General features: G+C 46.2%; 1 protein-coding gene across 2 annotated transcripts; it reads left to right on the top strand.

The window, feature by feature from the left end:
• Positions 1-433: 433 nt before the first annotated feature.
• Positions 434-26,344, top strand: Dntt (DNA nucleotidylexotransferase). Of its 2 annotated transcripts, none has more exons than XM_055591660.1 (11): positions 434-636; positions 8,873-9,047; positions 9,966-10,094; positions 10,858-11,028; positions 11,883-11,954; positions 13,452-13,575; positions 16,595-16,727; positions 17,704-17,812; positions 20,829-21,074; positions 24,126-24,209; positions 25,918-26,344. In XM_055591660.1, exons 1-11 carry the CDS (start codon positions 434-436, stop codon positions 26,002-26,004), a joined length of 1,533 nt encoding a protein of 510 aa, XP_055447635.1. In that variant the 3' UTR covers positions 26,005-26,344. The 2 variants fall into 2 exon arrangements, with proteins under 2 accessions (XP_055447635.1, XP_055447636.1); XM_055591661.1 differs by having other exon boundaries at positions 24,129-24,209.

The following is a 26,344-nucleotide window of genomic DNA, read 5'->3' on the forward strand; positions in this document are numbered from 1 at the left end:
ATGCTGTGGCATGCATACAATACCGTCTTGCCCAGTAAGTAAACGTAATAAAAATTTTAAATAGCTTTTCAAAAATGCAACATAGCATTAAATTAAAAATTAAAAAAAATGCAACATAAAGGGCTTGAGCGCATTTAGGGATAAGTAATAGTACGCAATCAATGGTGGGTCCCACTCTCTTCACAAGTTTATTCTGAGGTGCTGCAGAGATCAAGCATGCAAAAAAAAAAAAAAAAAAAAAAAAAAAGTTCGGTTACTCTTTTTGTAAAGCACTCCATCTTGGGCAAAGGAGCTGATCAGAGTTAGAAATTTCTTCAGCTGGAAGTTGTCACCAGGGCGGTACCCATGGCTTCAGAGGCTGCTGCTGAGGTGACATCAGAGCCCTCATTCAGGAGACCACTGGATGGTGTAGGCAGAGACACAGTCTGCTCGAATGGATCCACCACAAGCAGTCCACCTGGGTCCTCGGAGGAAGAGACCCAGGCAGCTGGGCACCTCAGTGGCCCCCACGCCTCATGACATCAGATTTCGAGACTTGGTCCTCTTCATTTTGGAGAAGAGGATGGGAACCACTCGAAGAGCCTTCCTCATGGAGCTGGCCCGGAGGAAAGGGTTCAGGGTGGAAAATGAGCTCAGGTAGGACAGCCCTGGTCACTTTGCAAGCATGCAGGGACCTTGGGGACATCTCCAAGGGACCCAAGGAGCCAGCTGGCTAAGGGAGACAAGATGAGTGGGAGATAAAAGAGATTATATAGAAACTGATTGGCACCAAAAGATATTTTTTTAAAAAAGCTTTGACTTCTCATGACTGACTGTGAGATGAATTACCCAGCGGTGATAGCCAGACAACTCATCAGATGACTTCATGTTGAATCCGCTCAGTTCCATTCTTTATTGAACTGAACCAACACTGTTGGGTTCAGTTTTTTAAATGGCTGCAGGAGGGTGGTCTGACTGCTCGGCTCTGGTTTACCGACCCTCGGCTGTGTGAAGCATTTGTGGTGGGCTAGGCTGAGATGGTTCACCACAGGCACCTGAGTGGCCTTGGTGACGGTTGTCCAAAGAGTGGTTCAAGCGGGCTTCAGGAAGAGATGCTGGTTAAAGACGTTAGTCTAGGGGTGACAGTACCCCAGTGATCAGAGTCTGGGCAGGGAGGCAGCTGAACCTACCATTTGGACCCAGCTACCCAGAGTCACTCAGTAAGCACCAACTACCATTGGTTTTTTTCTGACTATTCTATACAGTCACTACCTTGAATCAATGAGGAGAATCAAAGTGATTCAGAAAGCTTCGGTGGACACCCTGGTGGCGATGGTGGCCGCTGAGAGAGCTGCTGGGGTTACAGTGGGGAGTGCAGGGATCTGCGCAGCTCACTGCCTGTGGCTGTGCAAGTGGGAGCCTGGAACACAGTATGTCAGCAATGATAAGACTTTTACGTGGCATTTTGAATTCTTCGTCTTTGAGTTCAAAAGAGAATTGTCAAACATTTCTTGCTGATGAAGTACTGGCTTTGAAGCTTTGTGGGAGCACACTTCCAAGGTCATTTATCAGGTATCATATTCCACACTCCAAGCTGAGAAGGCATTTGTTCTTTCGCTAAAATGTCCCCAGTCAAAAACTCCTGAGTTTGGGGGTTCTCTCTTTTCTGAGTTTCTGTTACATGGTCTCCTGTTTTGTTTTATTTTGTTTTGTTTTGTTTGAAGTCATTACAGCCACTTTCAGTGTGGTTCCCTAACATTCTTTTCTCACAATCCTATATTTCATCTAGTTTTTGAGCATAACTGATCTGTTAGACTTACATACAGTGTTGGCTTTAAAAGAAAAAGAGATTAGATAGGTAAAGTAGGAGGACAAAATAACAGGAAAAAAAGTTTAAAGAGAAATTTAAAAACAGAAATCAAAAGTTTTAGCAGATATGAAGCTGCTTTTCATGGTAAGGACACTGAGCAGGGGCCAGCAGGAAGGTGAGAACCATCGGGCCGGGGTACCACTTACTCAGAAAGGGTCCAGGCTTCAGGTGGAATCCCACTGATGCGGCAACCACTGGAGCAAATGGGCAGAAGTGAGTGATGAGGAAGTGAGCAGCTAAGCTGGCAAGGTGAACCGAAGAGGCAGAGCAGTGATCCCAATGCCGCCTGCCGGGACTACGCCAGCTGCTTGGGAGACAGAGGAAACGGGTGCCTGGTGAGCAAGCCGTTGCCATGCCCACGATGGAGCCAAGTACTCCGGCCGAGGGCACATTCAACACTGTGTGCTATAGAGGAGAATGAACCACAGGAAGCAGAAGCCCCGGAGCTAACAGAATCTCTGTGCCCAGATACAGAGCCTTTAAGTACTGCAGGGAGATCCTCTAGACTTCACCTCCTGGTGCTGACCGCCCCTTTTTTTCCTCCCTAACCATGTTAGGCATTCAGATCCCTGTTCTATATGAAGTGGAGCTGAGATGAGAGAAAGGGTGTCAGCATCCTTTGTTAAACTTCACCATAGCACAAGTGTGATTCTTACTAATTTGTTAGATCCATTGAACTGTACAGCCAAATTAAAAGACGATTGTTTTTCCACAATATAAACTAGGTCAGATGTCAGAAGCAAGCAGAACAAAGACAGGAAGGCAGCCCATGAAAACGCTGTAATCAGACATCTGGTGTGGGAGGGTGCATGGTCATATTTCTGTCTGTCTTTTTTTTTTTTTTGTTAACAATAGACTTGCTCTTTTGTTTGTTTATTTGTTGAGACAGAGTCTCCTAGATACATTGGCTATCCTGCTATCCTGGAACTCACTATGTAGCTTAGACTGGCTTTGAACTCACAGAGATCCTCTTGACTCTGTCTCCTGAGTACCTCCATACCTGGTCTTTGACACATATTTTTAAAAAACAAAGATAGAGCCTACAAGATGGCTCAGTGGTTAAGTGTGTTTCCTGCCCAGTCTGACCAGAATCTGAGTTCAGTCCCTGGGAACCACATGATGGAAGGAAAGAAGCAGTTTGCATGAGTCACTCTCTGACTTCTACACAAACACCATAAATAAATGTAAAAAACAAAACAAAAAAAAAACTTTTTAATTTGAGGCTGGAGAGATGGCTCAGTGGTTAAGGACACTGATTGCTCTTCCAGAAGACCCAGATTCGATTACAGGGCGGCTTTCAACTATCTGCAACTCGAGTTCCAGGAACTCTGAGCTTCCATGCACACCGGGCCCCCGAGGGGTGCATACAGGCAAAACGCTTACACACATTAAAATGTTTTTAATTAAAAAATTAAGAATGAAAAGGAAGATAACAAAAAAGCCAAAGCCTATTTAAGGTAGGAGACAGGGGAGGAGGGAGAGAGGAAGAGAGAGAGAAGTAAGGGCTCAGCGGGGGAAGTCGCTTGCTCTACAAGCCTGACAAACCTAGGTTCAACCCTTGGAACCCAGGTAAAGGAGAAGGGGAGCCAACTCTACCCAGGTGGTTTCTGACCCCTATATGTGCACCATGTCATATGTTAATGTGCATTCACATGTACAGTGATATTAATTACTACTAGGAGAGGAAAAATGGCAAGGGTACTGCTTAACAGTGATGGCTACCCTTCTTTCTCAATTTGTACAACTCAAAGCCTGAGGCAAAGAGAATGAAATGCTCTGGAACTGGCTAGTGTCCATAGCTCCCGTTTGGCTCCCAAGAGGATCAGTCTTGGTTCCTACCTTACCTGAGATCATCAGTGTGTTGATCCCTCTGGATTGATTCCGTTCTCTCCAACATGAATGTGTCATTTTGAGTGGAATGCGCATCTATTCTAAGTGCCACAGGAAGCTGGTTCCTAAAACACAAATGAGATGCCAAGTCCCTTGTGTAGTTTTGAACATCAAAGAAAAGGATACTGAGCTTATTCTGTGCCCTGCATCCTAGACTTTGGAGAACATTGTTAACTCACCTGATACAGGCTCAACAAAGGGACCAAAATCTCCAGTTTCCCAAGCCCTGATTGCATCCTGGCTTTCCACAGAGGACGATACTTGAAAGCTTCCATCATCATCTACCCTTCTCCATCAATATATTTGCTAACTTCCCCTATGTCTTTAGACCAGCATGTACAGTCAAGACAGATCTGTAGCCAAGAAGGATGGAGTTCCATCTTTCCATCCATCCAGGAGCTTCATACTTGCTAACGTTGCTCAAGCTCTTGTAGATGCACCAGAGGATGGCATTCTCCTGCCGAGTCCATCATATTTGCCTGCAATGGAAGACACTATGCTCAAGGCAAGCATCATCCTCACACCATCGCAACAGCTTCTGAGTGTCTGCTTTGCCCAATTTTTGTGGAGCTCTGTAAAAACAAAACAGAAGTCTTATAAATAGTTTACAATGAGATAGGAGAATCAGGAATTATACCTTCATCTTAATTATTTTTATCTTTGTGCATCAATCAATGATTTGCCTGTATGTATGTATGTAGTATGTATGTATGTATGCATGCATGCCTTATGTCCACCACCTAGATGCAGTACCTCTAGAAACCAGAAGAGGGCTCTGATTCTCTGGACCTGGGTTTACAGATGGTTGTGAGTCATGTCATGTATCAACTCTGGGAATCGAACCTAAATCCTCTTCAAGAGCAACAAGTGCTCTTTTCTTTTTTTAAATTTATTTTTTTATTTATTACAATTTATTCACTTTGTATCCCAGCTGTAGCCCCTTTCCTCATCCTCTCCCAATCCTGCCTTCCCTCCTTTCTCCTCCCATGCCCTCCCCCAGTCCACTGATAGGGGAGGTCCTGCTCCCCTTCCATCTGACCCTAGCCTATCAGGTCTCATCAGAACTGCCTGCATTGCCTTCCTCTGTGGCCTGGTAAGGCTGCCCACCCCCCCCCCAGGGGAAGGTGATCAAAGAGCCAGCCACTGAGTTCATGTCAGAGACAGCCCCTGATCCCCTTATTAGGTAACCCACTTGGACACTGAGCTACCACGGGCTACATCTGTGCAGGGGTTCTAGGTTATCTCCATGCATGGTTGTTGGTTGGAGTATCAGTCTCAGAAAAGACCCCAGGGCCCACATTTTTTGGTTCTGTTGCTTTTCTTGTGGAGCTCCTGTCCCTTCCAGGTCTTTCTATCTCCTCCTTCTTTCTTAAGATTCCCTGCACTCTGCCCAAAGTTTGGCTATGAGTCTCAGCATCTGCTTTAATATCCTGATGGGTAGAGTCTTTCAGAAGCCCTCTGTGGTATGTTCCTGTCTTGTTCCGTGTTTTCTCCCTCTTCCGACATCCATCCCATTTGCCTTTCTGAATGAGGATTGAGTATCTTACCTAGGGTCCTCCTTCTTGCTTAGCTTCTGTAGGCGTACAGATTTTAGTATGATTATCCTATATTATATGTCTAGTATCCACTTATAAGTGAGTATATACCATGTGTGTCTTTCTGCTTCTGGGATACCTCACTCAGGATGATCTTTTCTAGATCCCACTATTTTCCTGCAAAGTTCATGATTTCCTTGTTTTTAATTGCTGAGTAGTATTCCACTGTGTAAATGTACCACAATTTCTGTATCCATTCCTACGTTGAGGAACATCTGGGTTATTTCCAGATTCTGGCTATTATGAATAAAACACAGCAAGTGCTTTTAACCACAGAGCCAACTCTCCAGCTCCTTAGGGTTTCCCCCCCCCCTTGTTACTGTGCTAAAGTACCCTGACAAAAGCAACTTAAGGAAGAAAGTGTTTAGAGCTCACAGTTTATATCATATCAAGGAATTCACTGCAGCAGAAGCTGGAGCTGGTTACCTCATACACAACCGGGTACACAGAGCAATAAATGCCTTGCATTTTATCACTGTTCTCTTCTTGTGACAGCAGACATAATGTGACCAAAAACATAGCGTTAGCTTCCACAGCTCATTCCTTTCAGACAGCTTGTATTGAGTGTGGGTTATCTAACCTGGCTGCCTCTGCTCCTCATCTGTTCAGTCTGGTCTTTACAGTGTGACTCCCCTTCACTCATTAGCTAAGAGCTGTTGCTTCCAAAGTCTATGGAATATTGTTCCATTTCAAAAAATTATGAGCTTCAAGTTAATGAGAAATTTCGGAATACCATTAAAGGTCGTTAAAGAATCAGGTGAGATCCTGCCCAGGTCTGGAATAGAAAGCTGTCTCTCTCACTGCTGCTGTGTGTAGATTAGAACCAACCTCACCTGCTTTGCTCTCAAGGATTCTGAAACACAGCAGTTGCTAAGAGAATTGGCAGAGCTGGGGTGGGCGTGGGGTAAACCAGCTTTTCTTCAAGCAGCTCAGTCTAAATACAGCTAAAGCCATTGTTTACAAAATACCCAGCTCGACCTCTCCCAGGCAACAGGACCATCACAGAAGCAGGTGGCCAGCCATGAGAAAGGGAAGTCATGCTGGAAAGGATGGCAGGTAACAATTGCTACCTCCCTTATTCATATGTGGGGTGAGGCAGTGCCAGCCAGGGAAGAGAAGACAAGAACAGGCAGACGGCTCTATGAGGAAATACTCAGCTAAGATTTGTGAGTTGCTTCCATAATGCACAGCTTTTGAACACCTGAGCCCCACTTGACAATCCTAGCAATATTTTTAATTTCTGCATGAAATTATATTTGTCAGATATATTCCAGTTAACACGTAGTAACTGCCTATATTTAATGTAGTACAGAATAATAACTGAATATGTGTCTACAGCCTATAAGGACCAAATTACAGCGTTTCTATCTCTTTATATCATTTCTGTGCGAGCCTACCAAACACCTTCTTCCTAGTTCTACATGATGTAGTACAGGATGGGCTACTGTGAAAACTCTGTGTGTGCGTGTGTGTGCATGTGTGTGCGTGTGTGTGTGTGTGTGTGTGTGTGTGTGTGTGTGTGTGTGTTTCAGGGTGTGAACATTACAACTTATTTTAAATGTATTTTGGTTGTCCACCTCATATAGCTAACGTGAAGACTAAGTTTTACACAGAGAGAGAGAGAGTTGTTTTTGTAAATGGTGTAGTGTCTTCACAGCATTTTTTTTTTCATGTACCCATTTTTTTGGTTGTTTTACAGCAGCTCCCTCACCCCTGGGCATTCCTAATGCCCATGCCAGAGGCAGGGCTTTACCTAGAGGCAGACTAGGTAAAGGGGTGCAGGGCAAAGCCAGGAGCTGACAATGTTTGGTGGAGGCAGCATTGTTTGCAAGATGGACCTCAGCTCTCATCTGGGAGATTCAGGCAGAACCTAGAGAGCCCAGAGCAGCTGGAGGCCTCCCTGCAGATCCTCTCTGCCTTGGTGTACAGCCACAGCAGCTATTTTCACACTTGGGAGAGCTCGAAGCTCCTGCAGTCTTGCTGCAGTCCATTCGACATAAAGTAGGAAAACATAAATTATACACAAGGGCTTCCTGTGTGTGACAGAAAGCTTCTCCATTCATATCTCCGCCCCTTGGAGGAGCTGCTTGCTTTTCAGTATGGCACCCATTCAGGTATGCCTTCTCTTTCTCACTGGCATGACATCCGTTCAGCTAATCTTTCTGTGAGGAAGGTGGCAGGAAACTCCTCTGCTCTGAAACAAGGACCAAGTCACAGAGGATGACCTCATCGCTACTCAAGTTCAGAGGCTTTGGGTAAAAAAAAAAAACAAAAAAAACAAAACAAAAAAAAACCCCTAAGATTAAATCCCCACCCCTGCAGTTATTAGCAGGGTAGGGTTTTTAATGTCTTCTGAGGCTATGTGAGTCTGATAATACTTGCCTCACAGTATTATCAATAATTAAACGTATGGCATGTACCTTTAAAGTACTGGAGATTTAATACCAGTACCTGGCATATGTTAGCGCTTCTGTACTCTTGATATTTTCAATGTTGAAGAAGCACTCAGAGCAGAGAACAGATTTGTGTCCCCAAATAGACAGGGCTGTTGCTTCACTGTGATGCACCTTTTCTTGCAAGGTGCCCATCTGCTTCTCCTTTGCTTTCTCCAAGTGTACCAGGAACTCGTCTCTTGTTCCCCACACATCCTCACTCCAGCTCTTTCTCTTACCAAAACACTGCGTCATTCAGGTTGGCTTTTCAAATGACACATTCACACTACTGGTGTTCTGCTCACAAAAGTCTTAGCCCAGCTCCCAAAGAAGACATTTAAAACCCTTGCTGCTGCTGGCTCAGCCATTTCTACAACTAAGATACCCTCCCCGGTCCAGCCCCACAATCCTCTCCTGTCCCCTGACTGCTGAACCCTTTGTTTCAGAACAACTTCCAGTTACCTTGAAGCTCACCCAACTTCCTTCTCTCAACCCCTCTCAGGTCTCACCCTGCCTCTCATCTTTTCAGAATGTCTCATGCAGGCTAAGAGCCAGAAATGTCCCCTCTCTTCTGTGCCATTTGTCAGGAGTGAGCCCTCCTGGACTTTGAACCTCTTGGCTCACAAAGTCTCATCTAAGGCATTTTGTTCTCAAACCTCCAGTGGACGCAGAAGACAGGCACAGGCACATTTATACCTATTTCTCTTTGAACTTTGAGTTCTCATATCAATTTTTTTTGTTTGTTTGATTGGGTATCATCCATCGGACAATTTTGAAAACTACTGGGTTCAAGTTTTCCATGAGCAATAAATAAATAAATTAATAAAACAATACAGCAAAACCATCTGCAGGACTTTAAGGACCGCTCCGTCTTCCATCCTCCCTGCACTTCTATTTTATAACACTCTGGATAATATCATCTTTTCTATTTTTCACTCAACCTGGGATGTAGTCCACTGTTGGTTAATTAAGACAGAGACAATTCTCTCTTGTGAAGATCCGTGGTCAGGCCCAGTGTGTGCCAGGAAACCCTGAAGCCTTGAGGCAGGAGGAGGGGTCTCCTTTTGGAAGCTGCCTTTACTGATAACTTTGCCTCTGGTTTCTAGCGATTCTGTCACCCACATTGTGGCAGAGAACAACTCAGGATCAGATGTCCTAGAGTGGCTCCAGGCACAGAACATCAAAGCCAGCTCTGAGCTCGAACTCCTCGACGTCTCCTGGCTGATTGAATGCATGGGAGCCGGGAAACCAGTGGAGATGACAGGGAGACACCAGCTCGTCGTAAGTGTCTCCTTTGCCAGATGGCCACTGACATGGGTGTCAGAATCCACAGGCGTGGGCTGGTAACAGCCTTTTCTCGTGGAGTCCCCGTAGCTAGCTCGGCCTCCGCTTGCTCCTCTAGTATAGAACGATAATGCCCACTTCCTGAGATGGTAATTGATGTGACATGCACGTAAGTCACGCACAGTGCTTCCATGTTAAAGGCACTGAATAGATGGGACTGACTTAAAAAAAGAATTATTCTTTTTAGTTTGTGTGTGTGTGTGTATATGTATGTGCCCACATGTGCAGGTGTCCACGGAGACCAGAAAAGGGCATCAGATCTCCTGGAACAGGAGGTGTAGGTGATTGTGACTCATGTCTTTGGCAAGAGGTACTCACTTTGAATCCCATAACGAGAACTGTTTTTATGAATACATTTACACAAAGATATTTCAGAATATGAGCCTTGATATTAAAAAAAAACGACAGAAAAGCAAAGAGTTATTTATCTTCTGATTCTGATGATTCATGAAAAAATTAAAGACCATGAGTTTTAAATCCATTTTTGCCCAGTATTACTAGAATGAATCTGAGAAACAGTTTTGAATCATCTTTAATAAATTCACACACACAAAGGAAATACAATTTAATTGCTGGTCCTTTTTCATTTTTGTGATTTCAAAAATACATGTCTTTTTCATACATGAGATGTCACAGTGAAATTCATTATCTAGTGTAATTACTATGTACTACTATGAGAACAACTGTGGAGATAGGACCCTAGAGCTGTATGTGACACTTTGAGTCCTTTGTGCTTTTGCCATGTCCTAAGTTTTCTTAAAGTGAATGTTTTCCTTGTGTTTGAGTAAATATTTATAGTTATACACGCTTATTGCTGCCATTAACTTCAAAATGAATGCTTGTACTTTTGTGTAGGTGAGGCCTTCTTCCCCGAGTCCTGCCCCGGGCTCCCAGAACATTCCACCACCTACTGTGCAAAAGATCTCCCAGTATGCGTGTCAGAGGAGGACCATGTTAAGCAGTAATTACAACCAAGTATTCACGGTAATGAGGCTGTCTCAACACCAGACCAGAGGGGGGCTTGAGGCTTCTTTCCGTGAGTCTGCAAGTTAAATAATGATTTTTTTTTTTTCTGGAAACCTGAGAATGCTTCTCCATGCCTAGCTGCCTAACCTGACCTCTGGTTCTTCATCAAGTGGGCCTTCTTTTTCATAGGCTCCCAGCTGCTCAGGGGCCAGGGGTTGCCAGAGTAACACATTCAGTGGAATATCAAGCATAGGGCTTCCCACCTCTAACTTTCAAGCCACATTTGTGAGAAAGAGCAGGAAACAGATGGCAGCCACTGGGCCCACTGAGCCACAGCTGCACTGTCTTCTAACGAGGTAACGTGCCTCACCTTACATAACCCCAGCTCTGGGTCTGGATGAACACACCCTTCATTCCACCAGCACCAGCTGTGTTTCATGTCCAAGCTAAGAGACCCAAATGTCTAGGGACCACGGAAGGCAGAAAAGGGTTGTTCCCAGTCATGACTGCTGGGACACCGTGGGCACCAGGCCATTCCTTGTTTAGGTTGTTTCTAAATGTCTAATGATGCTGAACTCAGTCTCCTCACAACTCATTAGACACGTGTCTTTTCAGTTCAATGCCAGCGTCCCACAGGGAAGCGTGCAAAGCCACAGGATGTTGATCCTGACTTCAAAGGTGCACCCTTAGTAAAGGGGACAGGAGGGACTTGGGAGTGACTTTTACGTGTAGGCCTGACGATCTGGTTTTTGTTTTTGTTTTTGTTTTGTTTTGTTTTTAGGATGCCTTTGAGATCCTGGCTGAAAATTATGAGTTTAGAGAGAACGAAGGCTCTTGCCTGGCATTCATGAGAGCAGCCTCTGTACTGAAATCTCTGCCGTTTCCCGTCACCAGCATGAGAGACACGGAGGGAATCCCCTGCCTAGGGGACAAGGTGAAGTGTGTGATAGAGGTAAGGGAGAAGTGGAACAGACGGCATGGGCATGGGCTCTCTTCTCTTATTTATCTATAGATAGATCAACATGGCACAGAAAGGTATGTGTAAAATCCATACCTCGGCGTGATCCCAGTAGGACTATGTAGACCTAACCAGCAGAGAAAAGAACTTTCTCAGATACTGATTTTTACCAATAGTGAAGGACTCAAGCCTCAGAGCTCAGAACAGCAGAATGCTTTGGCTCCAGCTTCAGGCTGTGGGAGACTCAGTCTTACTCAGGGCTCTTCCTGGTCAGCCCAGAGTGATGCTTGGTGGGCTGATTCTGCATCTATATGTTCTGGGAAGAGACTGGGCGGCAGGTGCATGTTTAGCAGCATTTAAGAATTTCTCACCAAGGAAAGTTTGCCATCCAGTAGCAAGTTTCAATCTAGTCAAATGCAGGGTATACCATTCAAGAAAAATATCCCAGCTCAGACAACAGAGGCTCATCAGGGCTTGACAATGACTGGCTCTTCAGTGGGCCAATGATTAATTAACCTGGTGGATTGAAAAGCCATCTTATTTCAGCAAGTTGAGTCGATTGAAAAGAAAATTATTAGGACTGTTTGGACAATAGCTGTCAGTGAATATTTTGTCTTGGATGCAGACCCTCATTTTTCTGTATCCTTGACTAAGATTATAAAAGCTCTTTGGGTCTATGGTAAACTAAGAGTTTTCAAGATTCCAGGATAATCCTTGCTTTCCCCAGATCAGCTGGGGAAACACTTCGAGTTTCATGAGAAACCAGCAGGAGAGGCCTTCAGTATGAGGCTGGCACTGTGCTTATGCAGGGACATAACTCAAAATCTTTCGCTCAACTCTCCTTGCAGGGAATTATTGAAGATGGAGAAAGTTCTGAAGTTAAAGCTGTGTTAGATGATGAACGATACAAATCCTTCAAAGTAAGGAAGTTTGCCTTTGTATAGTGGGGGGTGGTTTTCTATTTTTCTTGTTACTGGCTGTGCATGGTCATATTAACTCAGGCTGCTATGCCAAGAAGCCACAGACTGAGCTGCTCAGACACAGAAATTTATTCTATGTCAGATCTGGAAGCACAAAGTTTAAGTCTCCAGGTCAAGACTCTGTGGAGGGCTCTCTTTGTTGTTTTTCAGTGGACAGCCATCTTCTTGCTCTTGCCCTCACATGGCAGAGATAGAGGTGAACAAATGTACAGACCCAAGTTTGCTTGTCCCCAGCTAGCTTTCTCTATTCTTATATTATTGTATTAAGCATGACTTTTTGCTTGGGAACAGCACCTTCCATGGCAGACTTCCTAAATCAATTAACAGTCAAGCTGTCCCTCACAGACATGCCGACTGACCAAGGTAATATAGACAATTCCTCATTAAGACAATTTCCCCCCCCGGGAGGTTCCAGGTTATTTCAAGTTGATAGTTAAAATTAACCAGCACACCTCCCAAAGGCCCCATGTGCAAAGAATATCTATCACCCTGAGATTAACACCAAGAATCCATCACTCACAGTTACAAGTGTCAAAGGAGCACACAGAAACAAACAGAGTAAACTTGGTTCTGAAGCACAAACTCCTCGTTGCATCATCATTTCTGGGACTCAGGGCTGATCACCTCCCAAATTTTATTACCTTAGAGTTTATGGTACTTTGGCCAGTTCCTTCAGTTCATAAGCTATACAAGGCCTAACGTGGGGCCAGAATAGGAGCCTAGGCTCAAGTACAGACAGACCAGAGTTCAAGTCTGTGCTTTGCCATTACCCCCTTGTAGATGGGGTGGAAATGCTACGCCTCTGTGAGCATCCTTCCATCAAAGGTGCAGCACAGGACTGTGTGTAAGAGACTGAGCACCCTGAAGACAGCCAGGGAGACAGCTTCTCACACATTCACAGAGCACACAGTCTGTCACCTAGGTCATGCGGAAGCCTTGCACAGATGTGGGTCTGCCTCTCACCTCTGTTTCATTTTGTGACACTGACTGTGAAAGGGTCCTCCAGAAACAAATATCCTCTAGAAGTTATCATCCCCAGGCTCAAGAGAGAACGCAACAAAATGCTGAGAACCTGAGGAAGAGCCTCAGAACCAATTCAAAAAGCCAGGCCTGGTAGTGTCCTTTTAAAACCAAGCACTGAGGAGGCAGAGTCAGGCAGATCCCTGGGGCTCACTGGCCAACTATCCCAGCCTGAGGTTGACTTCTCATCTCCAAACGCACAGTTATATATATATATATATGCATATCTGTGCAACTATACACACACACACACACACACACACAATCACTACCCATTCCCTGGATGTTTTCAAGAGACACTGAGCCAAAGTTTTGCTTGTAATTTTTGCTTGTGGCCTGACGCTTTGGAATGCGTCACTCTGTTGACATAGCAATGATTGGGAGAAGATAACAGCCTGCCTTCCCCTCCCTTTTCAGCTCTTCACATCTGTGTTTGGAGTGGGTCTGAAGACCGCTGAGAAATGGTTCAGGATGGGTTTCAGAACTCTCAGCAAAGTAAAGTCAGACAAAAGCTTGGTGTTTACACGGATGCAGAAAGCAGGTAACAGTTTTGAGACAGGCATGAGCTGCTCTGGGTTTATCCGGGTATAGTGAAATGGAGGTCACTTTTCCTTGGACTCCAGTCTTGGAAGTCAGGTAAATCTTGGCTCCAGCACTTGTCACTGACCTTGAGTAAGCTGGTTAAAACCATGGGCCTTCACTACCTCACTGATGAACCTGAGATAATTGGGGGGTACATCAGCTAGCCCAAAGCCCTGAGCCTGGCTTAGTCATGAGCCTAGAATAGGGCCTTTTCCAGGGCTGCTGGGGTTCCCTTTAATCAGACATTAAACCAGAGAGGGCCATGTCCTGATTCCTACAGACTCCTTTAGACACTTAGGTCTGGCTGTCTCTCTGCATAAAAAACATGCACGAAGAGTCAAGGGCAGAAGAGTAAACAGACACGAAGGAGAGAAAGGAGTGCCTGAACAAACTACAGTCTTGCCAGCTTGGTTCACACTGGGAATGAGCACTAGGGACTGGAAAACAGAGGGGAAGAATGGCAATCTAGCCTTGACCTATCCAGCCAGGGCCCTATAGCCTAGGAAGAGACAACAGTGCAGTGTGGAGACGGAAGAGCTGTCACCATCATCTGAAAGTCTGGCAAGACCCTCCCCCTCTGCCCCACCACCACACCGCAGTTCCATGTCGCTTCCTTCCATGGACAGCGCTGGTACCTTTTCCAGAAATGAGGAGATGCAGTTTATAGCCCCTTCTGAATGTGTGAGGTGTAAGCATTCACTTTTAACATACAACAAAAATAGAGTAAAATTGTTCTTCGAGAGGGAGTCACAGCATCGTAGTTCCCAGCATTGTAGCTTCTGCAGTAATGGAGATGAAGGTATCAAGTTTTTAATATGGAAGCAATGAAGTCTTCTACCAGAGGATACCAGGTATCTGTAAGCAGCAGGTATCAGTCAGCAGCTATCTTCTGTTTAAGTGATAACAACAGACAGACAGACCAAAGATCTTAACGTCACAAGAAACAGTAGAAGAGGTGAATCATATTTTGGGGGTTCCATCAGTGACACTATAGAAGATCCCCCATTCATCTTGTAAACCTGTTAATTTCTTTTAAAAAACATTTTTATTTATTTTTACTTTCTGTATGTTTGGGTTTTATCTGTCTGTCTGTATGCTACATTTAAATATACACTACATATGTGTAATAAATATATACTACATTTGTAAAGTACCCATGGAGGCCAGAAGAGGTCATCAGATCCCCTGGAACTGAAGTTACAGAGGGTTGTGAGCTGCTATGTGGGTTCTGGGAATCAAACCTCCTTCTTCTGGAAGAGCAGCTAGTGCTCTTAACTGCTGAGCCATTGCTCAAATTTGCTGACTTCTGAGTGATTGTTAAAAACATTATACAATGCCACACAGGAAATAAAAGAATCTGGGAAAAAAACACCTAGTATTTCTACTCTGAACCCCAGAAAATGTACATCTAATAAGCATGTATTACACCAGCTCTAGAGACACCCTTAAAAAGAAAAGTTTGTAAGTATTAAATATAAGTGGCCAGAAGATGGTTTGGAATGATAGTGAGGACTCCGAACATTGATAAAGGAAGTGGGAAGCAAAAGATAGCCTTGAACTTGTGGTCGCCCTGCTTCAGCAACCTGACTGCTGGAAACACAGGCGTAAGGTGCTGGGTGACAGCTACACAGTCTTAAAATAATCATAACTTCAGGTTCATGTACATCATTGAGTGAATGGACACTGGGACCTCCTGACACCAACTGAGTGATTGATACTTGAGTGCCAGTGATAGTGATGGTGACAATTTCTGTATTAAAGCCTAATGGAGTGTTGTGCTTTAGACCAAACCTCCCACACTCAAAAAAAAAAAAAAAAAAAAGAAAAAAAAAGAAAAAGAAAAAGAAAAAGAAAAGAGCTGTGTCCCAATAAAAAGGCGACTGTTAACAAAGAAGCAAGGAAAGGGCATCAGTATTGATATGAAGACAGTAGTTCCTCAAGCAACTGGCTTGGTCGTGACAAGTGATGGGTATGTTAGCAACAGAATCTTTCCTTGGTGCTGTCAGCACATTTCTGCAGCTGCCTCATTTAGAGATCACAGATGACTTAGAACGTAGAAATTTTGTTTGCAGTGTGCTCAAACCAAATGGCCTCCTGGCCAAATCTCATCCTGGGGTGAGAAACAAAGGAGCCAATCAGCAGCCTCTAGAGGAGTACATCTCCCATTTGTCAAGTGGCATTTGGGTCGTCCCCTTTGGGGACCCTAAATGAAAGTGCACTGCCTTGTATGGAAGCATGGCTAACTGTCATCAGACTAACTCTCCTAGGCATGCCCAGCTGCCCTCCAGTACTTCGCCCTAATCCTTGGAGATGAGCCTTCCTCCCTTTCTGCCTCCCTCCATCTGCTCTGTGATGATAACCAAATGCTCTGTCCTCCCTCACGACTTGCTTCTGAACAAAATTGGTTTGTCGTCCTCAGGCCAGGAAGCAATGCCAACCCCTCCAACACACACTCCATTTTGCTTTGGACACAGATCCACCCTTTTCCTCTTGTTATCTTTCCCTTTTCTAACGAAGCCATCATTTCCACATCCTGAACTTTCCTATCCCCCTTTTAAATAGTAGGACACAGCTTGTTGGTCAAGAAGGCTGCACACATGTAAGCTCAGCGCTTAGGAGGCAGAGACAGGAAAACTAGGAGTTCAGAGAGAGCTGGACCTTTGCTGAGAACAGAGGAGGAAGAGGAGAAAGAGAAGGAAGAAGAGGAGGCAGCAGCTTTGGTTCTTTATTATAACATCAGATAAGAGTGGCTTAGATTCCAGAAAGACTTGAATACTTTCCCCTTAATAGGGACAGTGTAGACTTCTCCATGAGAACTCAGAGGTCCTTTGTAACCATGAAAATCCCACAAGCAAATGAAGAAGGCAATGCCATACATTACTGTGCTCTGTACAGAGTCTGGCTCTGGGTGCTCTGTCTGAGACAGCACCCTCTACCATTGACCTTTCTCTCCACTGACCTGTCAAATGGCCTCTCAGGATTCCTCTACTACGAAGACCTCATTAGCTGTGTGAGCAGGGCAGAGGCAGAGGCTGTCAGCGTGCTAGTTAAAGAGGCGGTTGCGGCATTTCTTCCAGATGCCCTGGTCACCGTGACGGGAGGGTTCCGCAGGTAAGTGCTGTAGTTTTTTCAGCATGCCTCTTCTACCTGCCTCTGAAATGGTGGGTGCCAGCCCCTCTCCGCTTTTGGCTCCCCCTAACTTTCATGTTGGGAGCCCCAAATAGCTGACATTTCCTTGCACACAGAGCTGTTTCTTGCCTCTGTGACTTTGCTCAGCTGAAACGTTCTGGCATCAGTCTGACTTCTCCCCCCTTAAAACTCAATTCAGATGCTGCTGCCTCCAGAAAGCCCTCGTTGACTCCCTCTTGCTCTGTGCTGGATTAGGGACTTTCTTCTGTGCTTTCCAAATGCCAACTATGCCACGTGTGCTTTCCCTGTGGAGCCAGCAGGGCTTGGTTCCCATGGAGACCAGGGTGTGAGCCTGATCACAAAGTAGATGCTCAAGAAACATCTACGTGGTTGAGTCCATCACTCAGCTGGTGGAGTGCCTGCTGAGCACCAAGGAAACCCTGGCTTTGGTTTCTGGTATCCAGTAAACCAGGTGTGGTGACATAGTCCTGTAATCCCAGCACTTGGAGGCAGGAGCAGAAGAAGTCCAGGGCAATCCTCAGCTTCATAGTGTGTTCAAGTCCAGCCCAGACCATATGAGATCCTGTCCCTAAAAAACACGACAAAGAAAAATCTCTTAAGCCATACCATAATGCCAAGAAGCCTACCCTCTTTGGTCTGACCAAAGCTCTTGGTCTGCTGTGGACTGCCATACATATTTCTGTGAGTGTGTGACATAGTATCTCTTACTTTCTTTCCTTCCACACACAACAATATATACTGCATACAGCTTTCCCTGTCACAAATTTGTTTTATAAGAAGTAGAGATGTACAGCCAAGAACAGCTCGTTTAAAACTTATGAGCATTTTGTACCACGAATCTCATGCTTGGGACACAGAAACAAAGAGGGGTTTGTTGTTGTTTTTAAAGGAAGGGCTAAAAGTCAAACTGATTTTCTTTTTGTGCTTTTCAAATTAGGGGTAAGATGATGGGGCACGATGTGGATTTTCTAATCACCAGCCCAGAGGCCACAGAGGAGGAAGAGCAGCAACTCCTGCATAAAGTCACAGACTTGTGGAAACAGCGGGTAAGGAGACCAAAACAGCTGCAACCATTCAAGACCATCTTAGCATTGCTTTTTGTTGTTTATTTGTGTGTGTGTGTGTGTGTGTGTATGTGTGTGTTGTACGTATATGTATATTTGCATGCTGTGTGTATGTATGTATGTATGTATTGTGTGTGTGGTGTGTATTTTATGCATGTGTGGGTGTGCACGTGTGTACATGTTTTTGCATATGCATAGGCACACTTGTGGCATGTGGAGCCTGAGGTTGATGCTGAAAATCATCTTTGATGACTCCTCCACCTTATGCACAGAGGCAGGGCCCTCAGTCAAACCCAAAGCTTGCCGACATGGGTGGTCCTACTCTTCAGCTTGCTCTGGCTATCCCTGGTCTCCACCTTCTCAGGCTCGAATCGCAAGTGCCTGTCATGTCTACCGCATTTACGTGGGTTCTGGGGATCTGAAACTCGGGTCCCCACAAGTGCACAGCAGGCGCTTTGACCACAGAGCCATCTCTCCAGGCCTGAGCATTGTTAATTTTATGTGTTTCATGATCATTATACAGTGACTACTATTCTCCATTGCTTTAATAACTCATCATGGAACCACACAGCTGCCATGAGACTGAGTAGCTTTGGGTTTTAGGCAGTGAACTACAGGTATGCATCTTGCTTGAAGCCAGTGAAGGCAAGCTGGGCCCTGCAGAGGTCACGGCCAATAGCTACCACCCAGGACGGTACCACCACAGGGCAGCCTATTGTTAATGGTCAAAGCTGGGTTAAGGTAACCTCACTGCTGAAGACGTCTGGCCCTCTACTCAACCGCCATTTCCTAGAGAGACCACGGGCTCTTCCCTAGGGAGCTATAGGTCTGACTGAGTGGAGGAGGCTGGGCCAGAGTTTTCCTAGCACACTTCCTGGATCTGCTGGGCATGGCCAAGCTCATTGATGGGCCGGAGAGAGAAGACCAGACAAAATGAAAACTGGAAATAGCCAGCCCGGAGCATTGAGCGCTATAAATGAAAACTAGATTGTGGATTCAGATGCAAATTCATCTGTGAGACTATTTTACGCCCCTCTGTCCCTCTCAAGAGGATGGGCACAGGATGACCAGAACCCCTAGGCATAGACAAGATAAGCTCAGCCAGGAGAAGATATGACAAAGAAGAGTCAGAACACTTCCCCAGTCTTCTGTTCTGTGGGGCAGGGGGAGATAAAAGACTCTCACTGACAGGCCACAGAATGCTTCTCCCCCAGGCCCTGTTGCCAAGGTTGGAAACTCAGTGTTTGTTGTTGTGCCATTGTCTTCCTGCTAAGACTATCCGTGCCTGGTGAGTGAGACCTGGGTACAGGGACCCTAATGGCATCACGTGTTCATGGAACTTCTGACAGATTCAAAATGTTGAGAATTACTACAGAGTAAGAATATAAGTCATGGTAAGAAGTAGTCATGGTGGCTTACCATCTCAGCAATGCAGGAGGCCTAGGCATGAGTTCCATTCCAGACTATCCAGAACCGGAAGGAATTTAGAGGACCATGACCTTGGGTTCTGAATTCATAGATTCATGACCTCAGATAGGAAGAAGCACTAGAAAAAAAAATTACCCACACCTACACTGAGTGTGTGTGGACCACTCCCAACATCTCTAAACAATGGAGTTTGACAATGACACATGTGTTTACAAAGTACTAGTTAAAATAATTGATCTAGAAGTGATTAAAAGTCTACACGGATGTGTGTGTGGCTCATCTACCACTCTGTATGAAGGACTTGAGCATCTGTGAATTTGGAAACCAGGATGACTGAGGGCTGACGGAGGGCTGACTTCCCTCACTTTGGAAAACTGACTTGAGTCTGAATAGCAGATTGTTTCCTCTGAAAACGATATGGAAAGGACTGAAAACAAAGGACAAGAAAGAATCCTGGCTGGAGGACTCCTCACCCGGCTCCCTAACAGCCCTTTCTGCTCTTACACCATTGGCTAGGTGTAGCCTACGGTTAATTGGTCCACTAAGTTGAAGGAGGAGGAGTGTCCTTCTTGTATGACATAAAGCTGAACTGCGCTAGTCCCTACTCCTCCAACCTGCATACCCTTGGAACAGAGGGAAGGAATAGTTAGGAAATGCCTCCTTCTAGCCAGGACAGTCCGAAGACAAACATTGGCACTGAAGGCAAAGCCTGAGCCCACCCTCAAATCAGTTTCAGAGGAGAAGAATCACATTGGGAGAAGTGAGCACAGGAAAGGGACTTGTAAAGAGTAAGGACACCTGACAGAAAGCTGGCCTGGGGAGGTAGGGCCACATCTGAGACCGTACCAGGCAGAGAGCACCCAGACCAGGTGGAACACCCCAGTCAGAGCTCTGCCAAGTTACAGATCGATTCACTCAAGAATGCCCTCATCTGTTATCAGCCAAGTGCTACCACTGTGTGCAGCAGAGAAACTCCCAGGGCTGGTACTTGCCTGGAATTCCTTTGAATCACTTTTTAATTTTCTGAGCAGAAACTTGAGGTGAAACAGGCTTCATGGGCCTTCACCCACTGCCTCCAAGATGGGCAGATAGTTTTCTCAGAAGAAGCAGCATCTCCAGGGCTGGGGTATACTCAGTGATAGAGTGCCTAGCTAGCAAGTGCAAGTACCCAGGTTCAATCCCCAGTACTGCAAAAACAACAGAAGCAGCAGGTCGCCATGCCCCACACTGGGCCTGGGCTTCCAGGCAATTGTCAGTGTGACACAAAAGGAACATGTGACTTTCTGTTTCTGGTGCAGGGCAAACAAGGAGAGGTGAAAGCTCTGAAGTTTTATCATGGAGGGGTTTGGGCTCAGCCTTTCTCATGGAGAAATTCCTCTTCTGTAGAGAGAACCTGAGAACGGTATACCACTTCCTCTCCTAGCTGCTGGGCAAGGAAGGACAAAAGTAGACCCATGTCTGTTCAGCTCTGAAAACACCGCCTGAAGAAGAGCCATTGTAATATCACAAGGTTGCCCCGCCCACCCCCTAGTCCTGGGACCCTTCCTAACCTCTTCCTATCGCTCTTCAGGGGCTGCTTTTGTACTGCGACCACATAGAGTCGACATTTGAAAAGTTCAAGCTGCCTAGCAGGAAGGTGGATGCTCTAGATCACTTCCAGAAGTGTTTCCTGATCCTGAAGCTTCACCACCAGAGAGTGGACGGTGACGGGAGCGGCCAGCAGGAAGGAAAGAGCTGGAAGGCCATCCGTGTAGATCTGGTCATGTGCCCCTATGAGCGCAGGGCCTTCGCCTTGCTTGGATGGACTGGCTCCAGGGTAAGCTGTCTGCTGTTAGCTTTCCTGGCGTAAAGGAGAGCTGGTGGCAGCAGGATAGAAAGAAGAGAGAGGGAGGGGACCACGTCCCAAGCCTTTAAACTGTGGCATGTCACACAAGTTAGATTCATTTAGAACAGTTATTCCCAATGTGTGGTTCACCGAGCCAGCCTGGGGACGGGTTAGATTTATAAATTCTCCACCCCAATGTATACCACTACATCAGAAACTCTAGGCAGCCAAGCCCCAGACACATACGTTTGAAAAACCCCTAGGTAACTAGGAGCTGTCTTAGGTGAGAGCCGCTGAAACCCAGGAAGCAGCAGAGTGGTGAGTAACTCAGATGATTCAGGCCCTAGGCCTGCTGAAGGGCCTAGCCCTGTGGCTTTCCGGCTGAGTGACCTTGGATAAGTTTCCTGAGACTGATGTGAGTGGCGCCCTCTAAGGGCAGCAGTGCACAGCTGCACTATGGTACTGTGGCTTCTACCGGCTTTTGTCTACCGGCTTCTACCTGCGTGAGCAGGTCTCCAAAGGCGATGCAGGAAACTAGTAAGGGTTTGTTGTTGTTGTTATTTTGTTTTTCCCAAAAAGAAACACTGGGATTTAAGAGGCTAAAGACTGCTCTATCCCTGGCTGTGCAGCTTTCAAGAAAACAACACTCCCCCACCCTGCCCCCTTCTTTCTGCATCTGAGATAAAAACAGGCCTCGCAGAACCACTAAGGTCACAGGGCTCGGCTGAGGGCTCAATGAGACAGCAACCTCATCATCTCCTCTTTGCTCTGGCTAAGCATCTGCAATGGTGCAGCACAGCAGAATATTCACAGAACAAAGCAGCTGGCACTGAGCAGCCGGGGACAGGCTCAGGGCTCCATAAACACAGGGCGCTGCTGCCTGCACCATGCCAAGGCCTTCCTAAGTGTCTTCCTTGGCCCTAGCTAAAGCCACGGTCCTGTTAGGACATCTGACACCCCTTAGTTTTCCCCTGGGTAGCATCCGGGATCACTGGTAGAGTAGGAGGGCCTGCCGGCTCAGCCACACCTGCTCTTCCTTCCTGCTGCTGGCTTCGTGACCTCCCCCCCACCCTGCCCAGGCTCCAGCCAACCCACTGTTCCTACTGAAGGGAAGCTCTATGAGGCTTTTCTATGAAGGAGGAGGAAGTGGGTACAGCCTGACATCCCTCCCCCCAACACAAGTGAGAGAAGCAGGAATGGGCAGGGAATGGCAGCTCACATGAATCAGAGCGGCCACACGTTGTCTGAGTCTGCAGCATCCAGAGGAAAACTGATCTTTCTAGTATTTATCAAAGCTTCTAAACAATTAAATTAACCAATTGTTTCGCCGGTAGTTCAGTTCCCAGCATGATGCTTGTGTGACAGTGTGACACATACCTCCCCTCCCAGCCCCTTAACAAATCTCTGGGGCTCAGGAAAGAACTAGACCCTTGTCTTAAGATCACTGTCTCTGTGATTAAGCACTATGAACAAAAAACTTGGGGAGGAAAAGGTTTATTCAACTTACATTTCCACATCACTGTTCATAATCAGAGGAAGTCGGGACAGGAGCTCAAGCAAGGCAGGAGCTGATGCAGAGGCCACAGAGGAGTGCTCTTACTAGCTTGTTCCCCATGGCTTGCTCAGCCTGTTTTCTCAGAACCACGGTCCCAGGGATGACGCCACCCACAATGCACTGGGCCATCCCCCATTAATCCCTAATTTTTTAAATGTTCTACACTTCCATCTTTCAGAGGCATTTCCTAAATTTGTATTTCCCCCTTTCAGATAACTCTACATGTGTCAAGTTGAACTGTCCAGCACAACTCTCTTGACCATTGTGCTGCCATTTGGGGTTTTAATCACCTCCTTCAAGCCTTTGTTCAGTGATGCCCACCACGGCAGCCCTGCTCAGTAGGTCTGCAGCACTGACTTCCTATGAGCCCATACTTTGCTTATTTCTTCTGTTATTATAAAGCCTCTGTGTCCCCTGCTAGACTCTCAGCCCCCTGAGGAACTGGCACTCGGCAGATATTTGTTGAGTGAATTGAATTTCTCTCTGCATGCACAGAGAGCCTTTCTCATTCCCAAACCTCACTGGGCTGGGAGCTGCGAGCAGCTTACCCCATTAAACCTCCAGCCTGTCCAGGTACTGCAGAACCAGTATGAGCTGTGGGCAGACGCTACCCAGTCAAGAGCTGGGGTGAGCTAAGCAGGACCCGGAACTTGCCAGACCTGTGCTAGCGAATCTGCTCCCGGCAAACATTCTGGGCTTCTGGGAGGCAAAGCCTCGCTTGGCCCCGAGAAACTTTCCAGCAAGGAGGAAATCATTTATTGCCACTAGAGGGCGCGACTGTCCCAGGCGTTCTCCCTAATCCGAAAGAAAAAGACTGGGTTTCTCTCAAGAAACCTGCAGCAGCGTGTGTGTATCCTAGCTTCTAAAGTTCGCCGGTCACATGTCCTAGGCTTCAGATTTGCTCCCCGGAACCCCAGGGTGTACCCCTGATCGTGAGAGGTGTCCCTCTGTGGCAGGTGACTCTTCACAGAATCTCAGTTTGGGTGGACATCAAAGAGGAAGGGACCTTAACATATACTCCATTTTGGGACAAAGCAAAGTTCAGAGAGGCTGGATATGTGCCAAGGACACATACACAAGCACAAGATCTGGGCCAAGATCTCCCCACTCGTCATCCTCGTTTATAATACTGCTGCTTGAAAGCGTAAAACAATTCAGGCACCATTTACTCTGAACCAGGTATTACAGAAACAACGATCACAGTGTCGTTTATCCCCTCCACAGACATTTACTCCCCGTCTGCTGCCTGATGGACACTGACTGACCAGGGACCAAGCCAATCAGCTTCCTGTTCACACCGAGTTTCTGTTCTAGCACAGGGACATCACGGCTCAACGCCCAGGAGCTTTACCCTGGGGAAGAAAGTCACCACAGAATATCTGCTAGAGATGGCAGTTTTCAAAGCTCCAAGGGCCCCGGGCAGATCTAAACACTGCATACCGGAAATAGCTAGACTGCACGGTGATTTGTTTTAATTCTCTTTGCAGCAGTTTGAGAGAGACTTGCGGCGCTACGCCACACACGAGCAGAAGATGATGCTGGACAACCACGCTCTGTATGACAAGACCAAGGTAGTGTTTCCTTCCTGAGATGGTTACTGACCCTTAACCCCCAAGCCCTTCCCTTGAACAGATTTTTAAAACAACTTTTATTGCATTTTTTTTATGTTTTATAGCGGGAGAAATGGGTGCACAGACATCAAGATGTATACGCGGTAGTCGGGGGAGTCAGTTTTCCCTCACCATGTAGGTTCTAGGAATTGAACTCAGGCCCTCAGCTTTGGCAGCAAGGACCTTACCTTCACCTCCTGAGCCCTCTTACCCTGTCCCTACCCCAACCCAAACTGATTTTAGTGTCCGGGTTTGCTTCCCTTTGCTACAAATGTTCTGTTCTCCACGGATCACAGCTGAGAGGAGCTGAAAAAGAGTCCGGAGGGGACAATCCCTCCCTGGCCCAGGGTGCAGCTGCCGGGCTGCTGGCTCAGACGGTAAGCTGATGGTGCTCTAGAAGCCAGCACAGAGGCCAACGGAACTGAGCCAGCTGTATTCCTGGTGTTTGCAGTCATTTACTCCAAAGAAAGTCAGGGATCCCCGTAAATAATAAATGTCACAGGAATATCCATCCAGCGCAGGGACAGTCGCATTTCGAGTGGGTCATGAATGGACATACACTACCCTGCCCTTACTAGCTGTTTATCCCTCTGCTGTACATTAGAATAACCCAGAACTTTAAATAGGTTGAGAGCAAGACCTCTCCAGAGCTTCTGAGTTCACTAAACTGGAGTGTGAGTAAAGCTTCAATGTATTTTATTAGAAAAAGAAAGACAGAAAGATGGACTCCATCAAGTGGTTTCAAAGAGCAGTTATGGTTAAGAATAGGAGTCTAAGCTGGGGCGATGGCTCCGGGCTTAAGAGTACTTGCTGCTCTTATGGAAGATCCAGTTTTGATTCTCAGCATCCACGTGGGGCCTCTGATGCCTTTTTTCTGGCCTCCTCAGGCACCAGGCATCATGTATGCGGTATATAGACATATGTGCAGGCAAAGCACACACATGCACGCACACGCACACACACACACACACACACACACACACACATTGAAAACAAGAGACCAAGTTCGAATCCTTAGCACCATGTAAAGCCAGGAGTGGAGGGCAGAGCTGTAACTCTAGGAGCTGACAAGGCCAAGACAAGCAGATTCCTGACATCCCAGTAAATTGTAAGTAATTCAGTGAGAAGTCCTCTCTCAGAGAGAGAGAGAGAGGAGAAATATTAGAGGAAGACACATCCAGGGCTGACTTCTGCTTCTGCCCTTCATGTGTAACACTCAAATGCATGTGCATCCGCACACACGTGAACACATACACATAAACATGCATCTACACATACACACACAAATAAGAAGAATTAGGGACTCAGGAAATATATCCATGTGTCATTTGCTGTCGGGGAAGACTGTCACCATTTCACCTTTGGACAGGAAAGTGTCAAAACTACAGAAAGCAGTAACGCAGTCGTTTGGTTTTGTTTTTTGTTTTCATTTCTTTATGTGTTTGCTTGAGTTGAGGACTCACCCTACAGCCCAGGCTCCTGCCTCTGCCTCCCAAGTGCTGGGATTCCAGATGTGAGTCTCTCCAGCTTGGCTCCCTCTGACCTTTTATATTCAGAGGCAGGCGGGATGTTTGAGCTGCCACTCATTCTAAGGAGACAGTTCAACAAGTCTCCACCAAGATGCCGAAGGAAACCTCCTGAACACGTGTGTCTCTCCTTGTGCTTCCAGAGGGTGTTCCTTGAAGCAGAAAGTGAAGAAGACATCTTTGCCCATCTGGGATTGGATTACATTGAACCATGGGAAAGAAATGCCTGAGAGGGAGTTGTTGACATTGTTTCTTCCAGGTTAGACAAACTGTGCTGCGTGTTAGCGAAAGACGGCTTGGGAAAGTCTGGGCTTCTGTAGGCCTCAGGGAATGTAGGCAGCAAGCGGAGCCTAAGTGTACTATGCATAGAGAATATTCCGAAGCCACTCTGGAGGCTTGACCATGGGCCACATTCTCAGGCCACCTGTCCCACTGCTGTGTAGAATTCGTGGTCTGCTTTAAAAAAAAAAAAAAAAGGTCTTGTCATCACTGCTTCATAGCTCACCCATGTGCGTCACAGCTCGCCTAAGCTCTGTGGGTCTGAATCTGTGTATACCACCAATAAAAGTA

The sequence above is a fragment of the Psammomys obesus genome, unplaced genomic scaffold (assembly GCF_907164565.1).
Source record: "Psammomys obesus unplaced genomic scaffold, mPsaObe1.curated_primary_1811, whole genome shotgun sequence".
Lineage (NCBI taxonomy): Eukaryota > Metazoa > Chordata > Mammalia > Rodentia > Muridae > Psammomys > Psammomys obesus.